This window comes from Paroedura picta, chromosome 3 (assembly GCF_049243985.1).
Source record: "Paroedura picta isolate Pp20150507F chromosome 3, Ppicta_v3.0, whole genome shotgun sequence".
NCBI classification, from domain to species: Eukaryota; Metazoa; Chordata; class Lepidosauria; order Squamata; family Gekkonidae; genus Paroedura; species Paroedura picta.
Window position 1 is genome coordinate 26284959 of NC_135371.1, and position 15183 is coordinate 26300141.

The 15183-nt window shown below is 43.0% G+C and overlaps 1 protein-coding gene across 22 annotated transcripts in view; it reads right to left on the minus strand.

Annotated features, from left to right (window-relative positions):
* FOXP1 (forkhead box P1) overlaps positions 1 to 15183 on the minus strand; it is a 613965-nt gene that overhangs the window by 118507 nt on the left and 480275 nt on the right. For 20 of the 22 annotated variants that reach the window (XR_013228958.1, XM_077325163.1, XM_077325165.1 and 17 more), the window contains 2 exons: positions 13607 to 13744; positions 11785 to 11874 (listed from right to left, as the gene is read on the minus strand). Coding sequence is in view for 21 of the 22 variants with exons in the window: in XM_077325163.1 (XP_077181278.1) it covers positions 11785 to 11874; positions 13607 to 13744 (228 nt within the window). In the remaining variant the exon portion in view is untranslated. The remainder of the gene's footprint in view (positions 1 to 11784; positions 11875 to 13606; positions 13745 to 15183) is intronic. The other 2 variants (XM_077325181.1, XM_077325171.1) reach the window with 1 other exon arrangement.

The window sequence follows — 15183 nt, forward strand, 5'->3', positions numbered from 1 at the left end:
TGTTGGCCTCAAGTATCAAATCAGAATATAAACTCATGGACTACTGAGCTGTATGATGATTGACAGACATTTTCCACACAGCTTTATTTCTTTTTTCTTTTTAAAAGCAGCTTTGTGTAAATATAAGAGGATCATATTTAAAGAGATTATAGCCCGCAGCTCATGTTTTCCATGAGAATAGCCCTTTTCAACCTTTTGACTGTGGAGGAGCCCCTAAAATAACTTCTCAGGCTTCAAGAATGCCTGGAAGTGATGTCAGCTGGCTACGCCTCCCTGCCACATACTTCAGAAGTTACATGCTGCTCGCACCCATCACCCTTCTTTCACTCTCTCCTCCTGCCTTTCCTACTACTCTCCCCACCCATTCAGGATGTATGTTGTAACCCGCCACCCACCCGTTCAGGATGTATATTGTAACCTGCCACGAGCCATTTTGGGAGTGGGGGGCTAGAAATGGAATAATGGAATAGGGCCAATCAGGATGCAGCCAGCAAAACTGGCCCTAAAGCTCCCGCCCTCCTTCCCTGAACGCTAGCCACTTTGCTCTCAGATGCCTGAGAGAACCCTGACAAACTGCAAACGACCCCTGATTACCTGCTATGGCTCCTGCTGAGAGAGAGAGAGAGAGAGAGAGAGAGAGAGAGAGACCTGTGCCTGCCAGTGTCCCCTGGGTCCTAGCTCCCATTGTATTTCTGGTTGCAATGGGCTTTCTTGCTAGTAATATTAATAATAAAGTTGGCTTGAAAGAATGACAGGAGCTGAGAAGACAGCCTGGACCACCCATACCACAACCCAACCAACTCCCCTCCCCGTGATTTTTACTCCCATGCCCTAACTACCGAGCTCTCAGGGTGGAAGCAGCCAGTTCCCTAGCTTGTGGCCAAGTACATTAAGGTAAGAGGGACCCCTGGTTGGGAATCACTGCACTAGAAGAAAGCGCTTCCATCAAGGTAAAGAAGATAGGGATGTGATTAACTGATTCAGCCTCTGCTTTGGGTTCAATCCCTAGCACTTCCAGTTAAAAGGCTCAGATAACAGATGATGTCAAAGATCTATGCCTGAGGCCCTGGAGAATGAACAACACAGGCCTTTTTTAGATCAAATGTCTAAACAAGTACAAGGGAGCTGCAAGTACTGGGGGGAGGGACTGCAGATGCCTGCTTTACCTACACATGTTTCCTGGGCTCCACTAGAGGCGTAGGGGTATTTCTGGAGTCACAGAAGGCTACAGATCACAAAGAAGGCCCTGTTCTTACTAGATACCAATGCAGCATTTAGAAAGGTATCAGTGGCAGACTGGGAATAAATAATAAATGATTTTACAGATCAGAAACCTTAAATTGTACCCCAAAGCATACAATCAATCCTTGAAGATCATGTAGAACAGTGGTTCTCAAACTTTCTAATGCCGCAAAACTTTGAATACGGTTCCTCATGTTGAGGTGACCCCCTACCATAAAATTATGCAAGTGTTCTTTCACAGAAATTAAACCAAAACTGACCAATGGTGTGAAGATCCATTGTTTGTGATCCATTGTACCAGTCAATAGGTAAACAACACCATTTTGAAGAAACCGGAGTTTCTGCATAGTTTCCAAAGGCAGGTCCCTACTGAGTCAATTATAGATGCTGCCAAGGCATGAATGACAAGGGATAAGGCTCCATGTTTTAAATGTGTAACTGCCAAAGCATCTGAAGCTGAAAAGTGGCATTTCAGGCCAAAGCCAATTGTCCAGTTCCTCAGAAGTTTCTTTATACCTACTCAGGGATGTGACCGTTCCATGGGATTTCAATGAAAAACAGAGGGGGAGGTCATTAGCAGACTGACTCTGGACTGCGTAAACCTAGAAAATCTGTTGCAGTTGATATTTATAATAGAAACAGGAGATGACACTGATCCCCGAGGAATACTGCAGAATAATTCTGCTGGAGAAGAACTATCCTTCAGCATTATCATCTCCTTAGGAAGGGCCAGGGCAACTACAAATGGTATAAAGTTGACCCCAGAAGAATGTCATAGACCAAACTGTGGCTGTCCAGATGTAACTGTAGTCCATGGACATCTGGAGAGCCAGTTTGGCCACCGCTACCTTACAACTGCTGAGAAATCCAGGAAAATCTTTTCCAGAATATTTGTAAATTCTGCCTATCAAGGCTGCTCAAGATGTCCATATATTAACTCACTAATTCCAAACTACCAAGCAAACAGAATACGTCCAGCAACTGCAGTTTGGAATTTGCCAACCTCGTAGTATGCTATTTATATTTACTGCACAAACTAATATATAGAGATTAGTCATTGCCTAATGGCACATTGTTTATTCTACTTCCCAGATCCCAAATCTACAGTGATAATGTTTGGGGTGCCCTTATTCTGCTTGGAGCTATAATCAGATGGAAAGTGCCAAATGGAAGTATACCCTATACTGCATGACAGCTGCATTTTGAAATGGGGGCGAGTTTGAAAAGCAGCATGTGACAGGATGCAGGTGTTACTGTTTAAAAATTCCAGTAGGCATACCATCAGATATCGCTAGATCTTGAATAAGATCTAGCATAGGCCGCCAAGTTCTTTCCACTATAGCTTCTGGATCTTTTCTGCAAAATGCGCTTGGATTTCTTATTTATCCTGTTGAAAATAGCTCAGTTTAAACAGGACTCTAGTCATATCAAACATTCCCAAACCAATATTGATTACTGTCAGAGTAGGATTTGGGAGAGCCTCGGCCACGGAAGCCCACCGAATGACCTTGAACCACTCACTTATTCTCAGCATAACCCATTGCACAAAGTGGTTAAAGGGGATCTGTTGTTTCCTTTTCGGTTAGCTGAACACATGAAGAGTACAAGAGCTGGTTTTTATACCCTGCTTTTCACTATTCGAAGGAGTCTCCAAGTGGCTCACAATCGTCATTCCTTCCTCTCCCCACCACAGACATGCTGTGAGGGGGGTGAGGCTGAGAGAGTTCTGACAGAACAGTTCTGTGACAAGCCCAAGGGTACCCAGCTGGCTGCATGTGGAGGACTGGGGAATCAAACCTGGTTCTCCAGATTAGAGGCCACCACTCTTAACCTCTACACCAGTGGTCCCCACGGCTGAGGCTCCCCCTTGGCGTGGCACTGCGCAGCTGCTGCTGGCAGCGCCCCTCAATGGGCAGCGAGAAGCCAGGGGCACCGGCGGGAAAGCAAGTGGAGCAGGGGCTCAGGTGGCGGTGATGTCCCTCAGCAAAAGACTACCCCCCCCCCGGGCCTCAGTAAAATTGTCAAGTGTTGACCGGTCACCAGTGATAAAAAGGTTGGAAACCACTGCTCTACACTATGCTGGGTCCCTTGGCTGGATTCTACCCATTGTATATATATATATACACACACACATATATATACATATATACACATACATACACACACACACACTAATTTGGAATTAAAAACATAATCCCATATTAGGCTCTATTTATTTATTATTTATTAGTCTCAACTCCTGAGGCTCCAATTGGTTAATTTATTGCATTTTTATAGTGGCACTCTGTCGTGTGATCAATCAGCCTACAATTCTTTCTGTTGTATTATTCTACTTTATTTTAACCACCACTGCACTTTGAGGGGAGGGGAATTAATTATTTGCCCTTAGAGGAAGACTAAGTTACCTTACTCCACTCGGACTTGTACCATGAACCTCTGAGGTGTAAAAGAACATGTTGCTTTTCTCTCTGCTATACCCCGAGAAGCTTTTAACTACTCTGTTTATCATTTCTGACATAAATAAATGAGAAAAAAGTCAGACCTTTGAAGAAGAAAAACTTCATCTAATATTGTTAATTAGCCATGACAAACGATGAAATAACATTGTAAATCTTTCATAGAAACAGCCACTAGATTTTAATTACACACATTCATAATTTAGCAAACAACATCTTACTTGAATGCGAGTGTTTAATCTGTACAGTACTCGAGGCTTCGGAGTCCTTAATTTGGTCTCACTTAAGGAAGCCTCTAAGGTTCTCCTCATTGTGCCTTTTGTTTGCTTTGTTCTTTAAAACCAACGGGGAAAAAAAGCCTTTGCCGTTTTGATAAATATCTCTTTATTTATTGTACGATGACAGGAGGAAAACTTTGGCTGTGCAGAACATCAATACATCATGACCGCGTTTAGCAATTCCTTAAACTAACCCCCCAAAAAAAAGAAAAGAAAAAAGTTAATGTAGATTTCCTTAGTAATTATCTGAATGATAGAAAGATAATACATTGCAGTTGTAAAATAAATAGAAGGAAATTATCTAATATCCCTAATCTGTTAGGAATCATATCAAGGCAGAGGCCTGAAATGCTTTTATAGCTAAACATTTCATAGAATCATAGAGTTGGAAGGGATCTCTAGGGCCATCTAGTCCAACCCCCCTGCACAATGCAGGAATCAACTACCTGCCCACCCACAGTGAACCTCAATTCTTTGCCCAATTGATTCCCCACTACTGCCAAAAATCTCCAGAATCCAGCCTGACCTCCAGGAAATTCACATTTGAAGAAAGCAAATCAACCCTTGGCAGATGGGTTCTGACATCCGAATTTGGAGAGAAAACAGAGTAAGGGAACGGGGAGAGAAAGAAAAAGCGTTCTGCGTTTTGATTTTTATAAACAGGACCGTCCCCAAATACAAGGTAGTGTAAGAAACAAATGTATTTCCACTCATCTAAGGAAGAAACGAATCCGAGTAGGCCTAGCAATTTGAAAGAAAAAATACATATACAAGAGAAGGAATGCTTTTCTTGCCTCTCAGAGAGATTTTTACCAACCCGACACTGGGTACAATCCACAACCATCTCCTCTACACACCATGACAAAGCAAATCAGTTTCCCTGCAGACTGCAGTTCAGTTCTTTTAACACTCCTCCCACCAAAAAACAGATGGAAGGGTACATCACTGTATTTCCACTGACAAGAGGCAGAGTGGGGAGGAATCAGGACTGAGAACCGGGTCACAGGTGAAGTGCAATAACCAGCTACCTGAAACACATGGGATGCCCTGTGCCACTAAGTAAGACTTTCCTACACCAGGTTAAAGAAAAGTGGCAAGTATCTAATGCTATTGGGCACCATTTTTTGTGGTGAGAAGCTGGGGGGTTTTGATTGGCAGCTTCCATCTTAAGAAAATTTTGTGTTGGTGGAAATGGGATAGTGGTAAAGGTAAATGACGTGGGCTCTGTAGTGTATCTGCTGCCACCTGCTATCCTAGTGTGGAAATTCCTATGACAATTTGTGGGGCAAGGGAGAGGAGGGAAAAAACATATGCTCACCCTTCTTTGATATGCTCACCCTTCTCTCCCTCCACGGCCCTGGTCAATACCCTCATGAAGATCACAGTTTTTGTGTGTGTTCTTTGACCTCAACCAAGAAGAAGGGAAGACATTCTAAAGTATGGCAGAAGTAGCTTGAAAACACATTCACTGAATTACAGAGTTGTGGGTTTGTTTTTTCTTCTTCGCCAGGATCCTGAAAAATGTGTTTCAAACCATTTCTGCTACTCTTTAAGGGTGCTCACCAAACCAATAGTGACAACCAGCTGACGAGGGTTTTCATACCATGTTCAGCAGTACTATTACAAACACGGTATTGTATTTTACTGCCACAGATTGGTGGCAAAAATTTGGCATCTTCATCAGTGTGGCAACCATCACATGGTTGGATGGATGACAGTATTATTGATAGAACTTTATTGTTAGTATGTTTCCTGCCAGAAGTTACAGCTTCTAATCATGTGCACGTAATCTATTACTTAATGGTGTATTTAATCATCAGGATTTACTGGGATTGAATTTAAACTTGCAGAATTCAACAGTTGCAGAATTCTCATTTGCTTTAACCTGCAGCAAAATGTCACGCAGAGCCTGCAGGTGAAAAGGAATAACCCCAAATGGTCAACATTTTTTGTTGCCGTTATAATGCCAAAGAGGTTTTATTCTTCCGGAACTGGAAATAAAGCCTCTTGCCGATATCGTGGCAGCAACCAATTTCAGACTTATTGCTGCACCCGAAGGGAAAGTTAATTGATTTTCTGTCTGAAAAACCAAAATATACAGCGAGAAAAAACAAACATGTAAATAAGCCAAAAAGGCAAGGGAGAAGCAGTTCTATTTTAAATCAGCATGCCTGAAATGATCCAATTGTTCTTAGTTTTTCCTCATCTTATGATTAGATTAATAAAAATCGCAAAGATATTTTAAGCCTGGGTTTGATAAATCCGTCCAGCATCTCAGATACTAAACCTTGTGAAAAATTAATAGTGTAAAAGCAATAATTTAGTATGAGAACACGCCTTGCTTTAGACATGTCAGAGACTTTGCTACTTTACTCCAAAGTTAATATTTTAAAACCAGCTTTATTTATGTAAGTGGACTGATCCCTGTTCTGTCGTCTTCACGGCTATCCTCCAGGAAAAAGCTCATGAAAGCTCTTTCTCCATTTAAAAAGCCAGGATAAAAAAGTATACAAGCCCATTGTCCAAGAAAGAACTTAAAAGCGATGCACGTTGCCAAACTGTGCTTCCCCACCCAGTTACCAAACACAGGATACAAGGCAGTTTGTTTACTTCTCACAATTGAATGCACACAAAAAAGGTCTCGGTGCAGTCCTGTTGTCAGGTCAGTAGTCAGTTGTTAAAATGCTGAAATATCCTGATAAAACTTGCATTTCTGATCCCCTCCCTAAAGCTGCTGTCAAAGGTCTGTTTTCCTTTCTTGGGTTACTCCCTACTGCCTAACATAAATTGTCATAACTACTGGAGGACAAACGCCTTTTTAAACAAAACAATCTACTTAGCTTGACTTTGAAGGCAAAAAAAAAAGAGGGGGGGGGTCTTTACAAAGAAAAAAATCTACCTTTGCTTATAATTTCATTTCATTCCCATATCTGTTTCAACAATCACCTTTTTTTTTCCAGAGGCCAAATTATTGAGTAAAATAAAAAAAATCATAACTGAGAACAGATAGTCGCTTGTGAGTTGTAGATCCAAAATCTGGCTTCAACAGGCATATGTTTTAAATGTGCCCTCTTACTCTGCTATAAAATTCCACTACAACTAACTTGTAGGAAAGGAGACTTAAAGGGGAGGGAGCATGTATGGTGTTGCTGTTTACAGCTCAAAGCTTGCTTTTGTTATATTTTCAGATAATAGGACAAGACTGTCAACTACTAATGAGGGGAGGGGAGAGTATTAGCGAATTCATACAGGCACGCCAACGGGCCGAATGCAAAGTTCACACCTTATGAAAATCACCATTGGTCTACATAACAAAGCGGCCTATGATGATCTCATTGAGAGCATGCACACCTGCATTCATGGTCTATAAATACACATGTGCAGACACAGGCCGACCACCAGCTGAATGCCCATTTAATAATGCCACTCTCTTTAACATCAGAGGAGAAGTCTGAAATCCATTGTTTGAAGCAGGCCTCTATTAAAACCATCTGGCTAATTAAAAAAAAAAAGTCAGTCCACAATAAGAAAAGCAAAAAGCAAAAGGGTTCTGCCCCTAGATCTTGTTTATATCTATCATGTTATAATCCTTATCTTAAAACAGAAAGAAGTCTGTTCGTATTGTAACTCTGGATACTACGACATCACAAGTAAATCACCACAGTAAATCAGTTGTGTAAGATATTGAAATGCCATCACATTGTCCAAGTTCCCTTCTTGCCGTTTTTTTTTTTTAAGGCAAAAGTGTCCCGTTCCCCCCCCCCCCATTCTGAGCCATCATCTTTGTGTCAGACACGCTCTCCTGTCTGACAACAGCAATTTAGAAGAGCTAACTTTTATCATTCATTCTGCTGTGTAACTTTCCCCTTCAAATTTCTTTATCTGCCCTCTGAGCTCATCTGAACTTTCATGTTCTCCCAGCATGCAGGCTTGCATTCAAAACTATGTCTAATAGACCAAATAAGAGGTTAATAAGAAGTGGCAACAGAAAGAAAAAAAATACAATCCCTGGTAACTGATAAGAATGACAGTGGCAGCCCTTTATTGTTTGTCTTCAAATATAGAGTTAAAGATCTTTAAAAAACTAAAATTTGACGCCTTTGAAAAGAAAGAAGCACAAAATAACAACAGGGGGTTATTGCCTGGCAGCCACAGGGGAGAAGCTCCGTAATTCTTATTCTCCCTTTTGAAGGTTGTTAGAAATCTGATTCAAAAAAGCAACAGCAGAAGGAGAAAGCCTCTTGAGGCTATAGCCATTTCCTGTGATCATGCATAATGCGCTTCAAAAGTGGGTTTTTACCAATTCTGTTGATCAATTGCACCTCCTTCATATTCCCTCTCTCTTTTTTTTCTGCTGTGTTTACATCTGATGCGACTCAATGACAAGCACTGTCTGAGACTGTGAAGCAGACCTGTCATGTTGATTTATGGGCGCATCAAACCACCGACTTGTCCAAACTGAAGCTCGCAGTTCATTAATTAGAGAGTTGTGACTTTGAAGTCAGCTTTCAGACTGTGGTTTTTAACATTTGGCTTAATTTATATGCTCTTGAATGTGGATCTCTAAGGGGGGGAAAAAACTGAAATTCCCTTCTTGTCTTTGAACTTCTTTTGACCGCACAATAATCATTTCTTTGTCCAGAGTGATGCCTGCATCCCAGAGTCATTAACGCGCATTGAACTGCCACTGATGAGTAAGCCCTACTGAATTAGAAAAACAGCCAGCAAAACAAAGCTGAGAGCATTCTGCTCAGTGATATCTCACAATTACATGCCTTTCCCTCCCTGTGCCATTTCCATTTTAATTACTGTTAGTCCTTTAGATTTACATTTTAGACATTTTTTAATCTGTTCCCTTTTTTATTATAGTGGCGCCTGTTAGCGGGCTATAGTTAAGGTTTGTGTCAGCGTTTCCCATTATTCTTCACCCTCCTCCCCAATTTTCATAACCCTGCCATAAAAATCCACATTCTACTTAAAGAAGAGGAGTTTGTTTTTATATCCCGCTTTTCTCTAAGCCACTGAGTCTCAAAGTGGCTTACAATCAATTTTGCGTCCCTCTCCTCACAAAAGTGAGGGAGATGGGGCTGAGAGAGTTCCGGGAGAACCTTGTCTGGCCCAAGGTCAACCAGCAAGCTTCCTGTAGCGAAGCAGGGAATCCAACCCGGTTTCCTAACTAGCATACCACACCGATTCTTTTATACTACAAACTTGAGGTTTTTACAATAAAAAAGAGTGGGGTGAGGGGAAGATATGTTGGTGGCTAAGCAACTGGTGGGCCAATTACGGCACACATGCTTCATCAGCACAGGGCCATTTTGATGACAGCAGGACGTCAGATAGCATTTTGTAACAACGGGCAACAACAGTCAGAAGCCATGGAAAGAAGTTCTTCACAACTACATGATATTCCCGCAGTCTACCATCTCTTTTCTAGAAACAAATCTGCGGTTTTCAAATTGTTCAGGCAGTGCCACACAAAACTAAGGTATAGCAGGATGTACAAAAACATGTTTTAGGAAGGCGTGTGGAAAAGAATGCTCAAAAAGTTTCCCCAGCCCCTTTTCAAGTGCTGAATAAGTGTGTGTGTGTGTGTGGGGGGGGGGGGTGCACAAGGACAACAATTTCAAATGGCTCAAGTTCAGCTCAGAAAATGGTAACTGCATTTACAGACCTGTGGATGCCGTAAAATTTAGTTTGCTTCCACTGACAAGGGGTGAGGATAAGGCAACAAGAGCTTTTTCAGTGGAGGCACCTTGTATCTGCTGCCCTGTTTGAAGTACAAGTAGATCCTAGAATGCACTGCCCCATGGGAATGCATCCCAGGAAATGATCAGTCACTGTTTACAAAATGTCTTTCTGGAATCCTTGTTCCCACTGCTTTCTCTGAGAAGCTCCAGTTAAGCTTCCAGGGAAACATAAGATTCCCTGGAACATAGTTTGAAACCACTGCTCTACAGGTAGCTATAAATACAGCGAAAGTGAGCCATGCTGAACATCTCCCGAGTTAATGAGTTAATTTCAGAGATCCATGGCCGTTTCACATTTCTCTGGACAGTGTAAACATTTTTTGTGTGTGTGTGTGTGGGAAAAGGGAACTGCAATTGCAATTTAACTGTGCTTCCTTTTACCATGCTTCATCAAAGTGTCCAAAGCCAAGCCCTGACTTCTGTCCTTATGAGAAGATGGCTTTTATTTGGAGGGGGAAGGGGACGGGAATCCTGAAGAACAAATTCAGGCAGTCTGAAGCAAGTGAGGAAAAAGAAAAGGCAATACACCGGCACTATCATTCCTGGCTAATTTAAAGTTTCCAAAATCATTCTGAGGTCATTACCACTTTAAAAAATTTCCCATGTAAATGTACCCTACAGCAGTGGTCCCCAACCTTTTTATCACCGGGGACCGGTCAATGCTTGACAATTTTACTGAAGCCTGGGGTGGGGGGTAGTCTTTTGCTGAGGGACGTTGCCACCGCTGCCCAGCCATGGCGGCCGCTGGAGAGTAGCAAAGGTGAGCCGGTAACAGAGTGACAGGGCAGCCCCCGAGACAGCCCCCAGAGAGGAGGACGAGGAGGAGCTGCAGCCCGGTACCGACTGATCCACAGAACGGTCCCGGTCTCCGGACCGGGCGTTGGGGATCACTGCTCTACAGCATACCTATCCTACTCTTCATTGCACCCAGTGGCCCTGATCCACACAACAGGCACCACTGGGTTTGCATTGTTTATTTTTAAAGAGTTCCCTGTTGAAAACGCCTTTAAACTGTTTCCACACTGGAGGCTCCATTCCGGGCTGCAGGTGGCCCCGCCTCCCCCATGCTTCTGCATTTGGCCCAGCACACCTCATCTGCCCTGGATTTGGGCTCCCGCATGGGAGCTGGGGCAGCAAAGTTCCCAGTGTGGGAATGGTCTGAGGGGGTCTCCATTCTGATCAAGATCACAGTGGTGTGGAGTGAGGAAGGGATCCTACCTTGCTCTCTCTGCTGATTTACTGACACAAAATGGTGCTGGAAGGGGTATGTGCAGGCACATTATACATCGTTTTGGGCTGGGGAAAAAGCACAGGGTAAAGGCAGGATCCTTTCTTCCTCCATACCAGTTCTGACTAGAATTGGGCTCCCATGGCACTATTTAACGGAGTTCCTGGCAGGCAAACTACCCTTTAAAATGGCAGTATGTTCCTAGGGTGAACCTACAGACACCTGTCGTCCCTTTTGGCCCTTTCACATTCAAAAAGGAAGCAGGCCATCCAGCCATTTGACCGGGAAGAGAAGAAGGACTGACTCTAGGCATTGGCACCAACCCCTGCTGAAAAACTGACAAGACAACACGTACACAGAATCAGCTGCAGGACTGCATGCGAGAAATGCACAGTAGCAACTTGCGCATACAGTATCCCTTCAGGCTAGGGTAACACCCATGAAAATAGATTGGGGGAAATGAGTGTACACCTTCAACATTATTTTAAATATCTAACCCATATTTAACATTATGCTTTTTTTTAAAAAGCACAAAGTTCTGGGACAGTAGAGGAGTTCAAGTAATATTTCAAATGTCACAAGCCTTCTTCCACAGAATGCCACAGGAATAGTGCAATGTCATAACACGTTACAGGAGGGGAGGGGGGAAAACCCTAAAGAGAAAAACAGCCCTGATGCTTAAATCTAAAACCCAGGATCTGATACATTCAACTCAGTCACTCAGCCATTTATAAGATGAATGACAGCTTTGCAAGGACTATATTTTCCTTCAGGACCTGTGGTTTTAAATGGGGGGGGGGGGAGGCGGTGCGGCAGTGGCATTCCCATACCTCTTTAGGTTGTTTTCCAGCATGTTGTTGCTGTAAAAGTTGAAGCTGCAACTGCTCCTGTTGTTTCTTGTAGAACTCTTGAAGCTGCTGCTACAAAGAAAGGGGGAGAAAAGACAGTGAGAAGGACTTAAGGGAAACAAAGTGTGATCTCCAATTCAGGGTCCTCTTTTTGGTGTAATACACAAACTGTGATTTGAAAAATAGCATCCTTTTATCTGTAATGGCCTGACCTTTAGTTTGAAATGCGACAATAAATTCAGGGCACACCGACTATTCTTGGCATTATCGTTTGAAAAGTAATCTCAAAAATGAACTGATGAAAAACATACCGTTTTCTACATAAACTAATTAAAATAGGGCAACAAATGACCTTTGATTGGAACAACAGGCTAAAATGCCCTTGCTAGAAAGCCTGGTGAATCTCTATTTGAAACATATACATGCGTTCTGAAGCACTGTTGCATTGTACCATACCAAGAGTTGTTTGCTACTGGCACTGAGCTCACAAAACCCCCCTTGCCCACCTTCCTGGTCTCTCCAGACAGATAGTGGGTTCAAGGATTCCATTTAACGAATGAGCAAACTAGTGAAAAACCCTCAGTGAGTTGGCGGTGGTCTTCAGAACTGCTGCACCTTTAATGAATTAACCCTGTGCAACTCATCAGGATATGGAAACCACACCAAACAATGGCTCTAAGAATTATTCACACCATACCTGGCAAAGACAGATAGCGACCCACAGAATATATCATAGGTTTGTTTTTTAAAACCCTAACATGGGTTTTAAAGGCTTGGGCACCGTTTATCTTTGGCTTCTTGGATGCTATACCAAGAAATAATGGTTTTGGTTGATCCCAGTTACATGCAAGCCCTTGCCAGTCAAAACTAGAAGTAGCATCCTATAAAAAGTGACAGGCAGCTTGCTTGGAGAGTAAAAGTGGGCAGCTTGCTTGGAGAGTAAAGGTGAACAGGTGGCAATGTCATTGAAGGCATAGAAGAGTTACCCCAGGGAAGTATTAGGGCATAGTCTAAAACAGCGGTTTTCAACCTTTTGTTTGCCGTGACCCCAACTTTGGCAGCGGCGGTGTATGCATGTGGATGGAGTGTGCATGTACATGCACATTGCACAACAATCAAGGTGACATGGAGGTGGCCTCCTCCGCCTCCACCCCCGGCTCCACCTGTGGCGGGGGGCAACCTGGCGACCCAGGAGAAGGGGCCAAGCGACCCCAAGTGGCATCCCGACCCCAAGGTTGAGAACCGCTGGTCTAAAGGCCAGGATACAATAGCCTTGGTATGGTTAAGCAAAGGTGAGACCAGGCCACCTAGATACTTTGTTATGTTGCCTTGTCTTCTAGGGGCTAAACATATAATAAATGGTCATTGATATATGCTGCACGGGCCCTGCTAGTTCTTCTTCGTTACAGTGCTTCTTCAGATGTTCTGTTTTTCAAATGTATAGCAAAATCTCTTCTCAAGCTCCCTGAAAGGTGTTCTGGTCATTTCAAAGGCCCATTCTCATTCTCATTCTCCCAGGCAGAAAGGCCTCAGGAGACTGGAGTCTGGTATCCCCCCTCATACTTCTCAGAACACAAAAGAGAGCAATTTGAGAAGTCGCACCCGAGGAGGCAACTATTACTCAGCATACGTAGAACCAAGAATGAACAGGGGGTGCCACTAGCAAAGGGGCCAGTATGGACTGAGCATTCCCACCTCTGTACGGGACAATGGCTGGTGATTTGGCACCCTCTGGGACAAAAGCACGGCATCTGGACTGGCAGCCCTCCTATAGCTACTATATCCTGCGGAAGAAGCGAGTTACCTGCTGAAGCATGAGTGCCTGCTGCTGCTGGAGCAGGACCTGAAGTTGCTGCGGAGTTAGGACTTGCTGCTGGAGGATCTGCTGCATTTGCTGGGGAGTGATAACTTGAGGTGTCATCATAGCCACTGACACTGGAACCTAAAGCATCAACAGAGTGTAAATAGCACGGCTTCCTTCAAACACCGTTATTCAGGGGTAGCCAAACTGCGGCCTTCCAGGCGTCCGTGGACTACAATTCCCATGAGCCCCTGCCAGCATTCGCTGGCAGGGGCTCATGGGAATTGTAGTCCACAGACATCTGGAGGGCCGCAGTCTGACTACTCCTGTCTTTATTAATGTCACTTTCCCCTCCATGCGTTCAAGACAATGCAGTCAGTTCATTTCAGAGATACACGAATGTTTCACCTTTGTCTTGCAGGGCCTTCTTCCCCTTTGGTTGGGCTTCAAAAGTGGCCTGTCTCGTTTTGTTAAAAGGACTCTGATGTCAACTTTCTAAGCACACTTCATCTCCCCCCCCACACACACAGATTTTGCAATAGAAACAATTTCAGAGAAAATTGAACCATCAATTTGTGTGCCTTTAGAGGCAACCATCAATTCCAACAAATTTTATGTTAATTAATAAGTAAAGCCCTTTCAAAGCAATCATTGGGGAGTCTGAACTTAATGATTTGAAACAAATGAACACACAATCGCGGCAGTATCGAAAACCCGCACCTTGCTCCCTAGCAATTTTTAGCAGCGGAGTCCCTGCGACGATGTCGCTGCCAATCCAGATTCACCTAGCATACAGATGGCTTCAATTCTTTCGTATTATGGGAGATACCATTAAAAGCCGCTTTCCATGACATTTCGGTGACAAACAGCTACAGTGATGAACTTGATAGCATTTCATATTTGCAACTGTTAACACGTTTCTGCACGGGCATCTTTGCAAGGAACCTGTACACTGTATCTGAAAGGATGATGTCTTGTTCAGATAAAACACTGACATTAAAATGACAGGCTGTCTTGGCCAAGGTTACACAAATTGTATTCAAGCGGATACCTAATGACAATGCTTTGAATTCTGCAAGCTTTCTAGAATGTAATTTAGCTATTCAAAATAATCACTGCACTTGTGTTTAATTTGCAGACTACATGAGAACCATTTTGTCAGTTCCGGTAATGCAACAAGACTATTTCGCTAGAAAACCCACCAGAAAATGAGAGAGAAAGAGGGAAGGCTTACAATAGATCGGGGGAAAGGGGGGGGGGGGGGAAATAGAAAACTCATATGACTTTGAATAGTAATATTTAAGAACCTTACTTTTCTTTAGTTTCAACTCAAATGGGTGACAGCAGAAAACTAAAAGCAGTAAAGGATATACTTTTGTTCAAAAGGATCTGCTGTCATCTCATGTATTACAATAAAAGGTAATAACATGTTTTGCACATTTTAATGCATCACCTTTTAAAAATCAGCAGACAATAGCTGATCATGAGATAAAAGGATTTAAAAAATATTTCAGGGGAGTAGTAAGCAAGAAAGAAATGCAATATTAATTTTATGTAACCTAATGTCTTAATATGCAGTT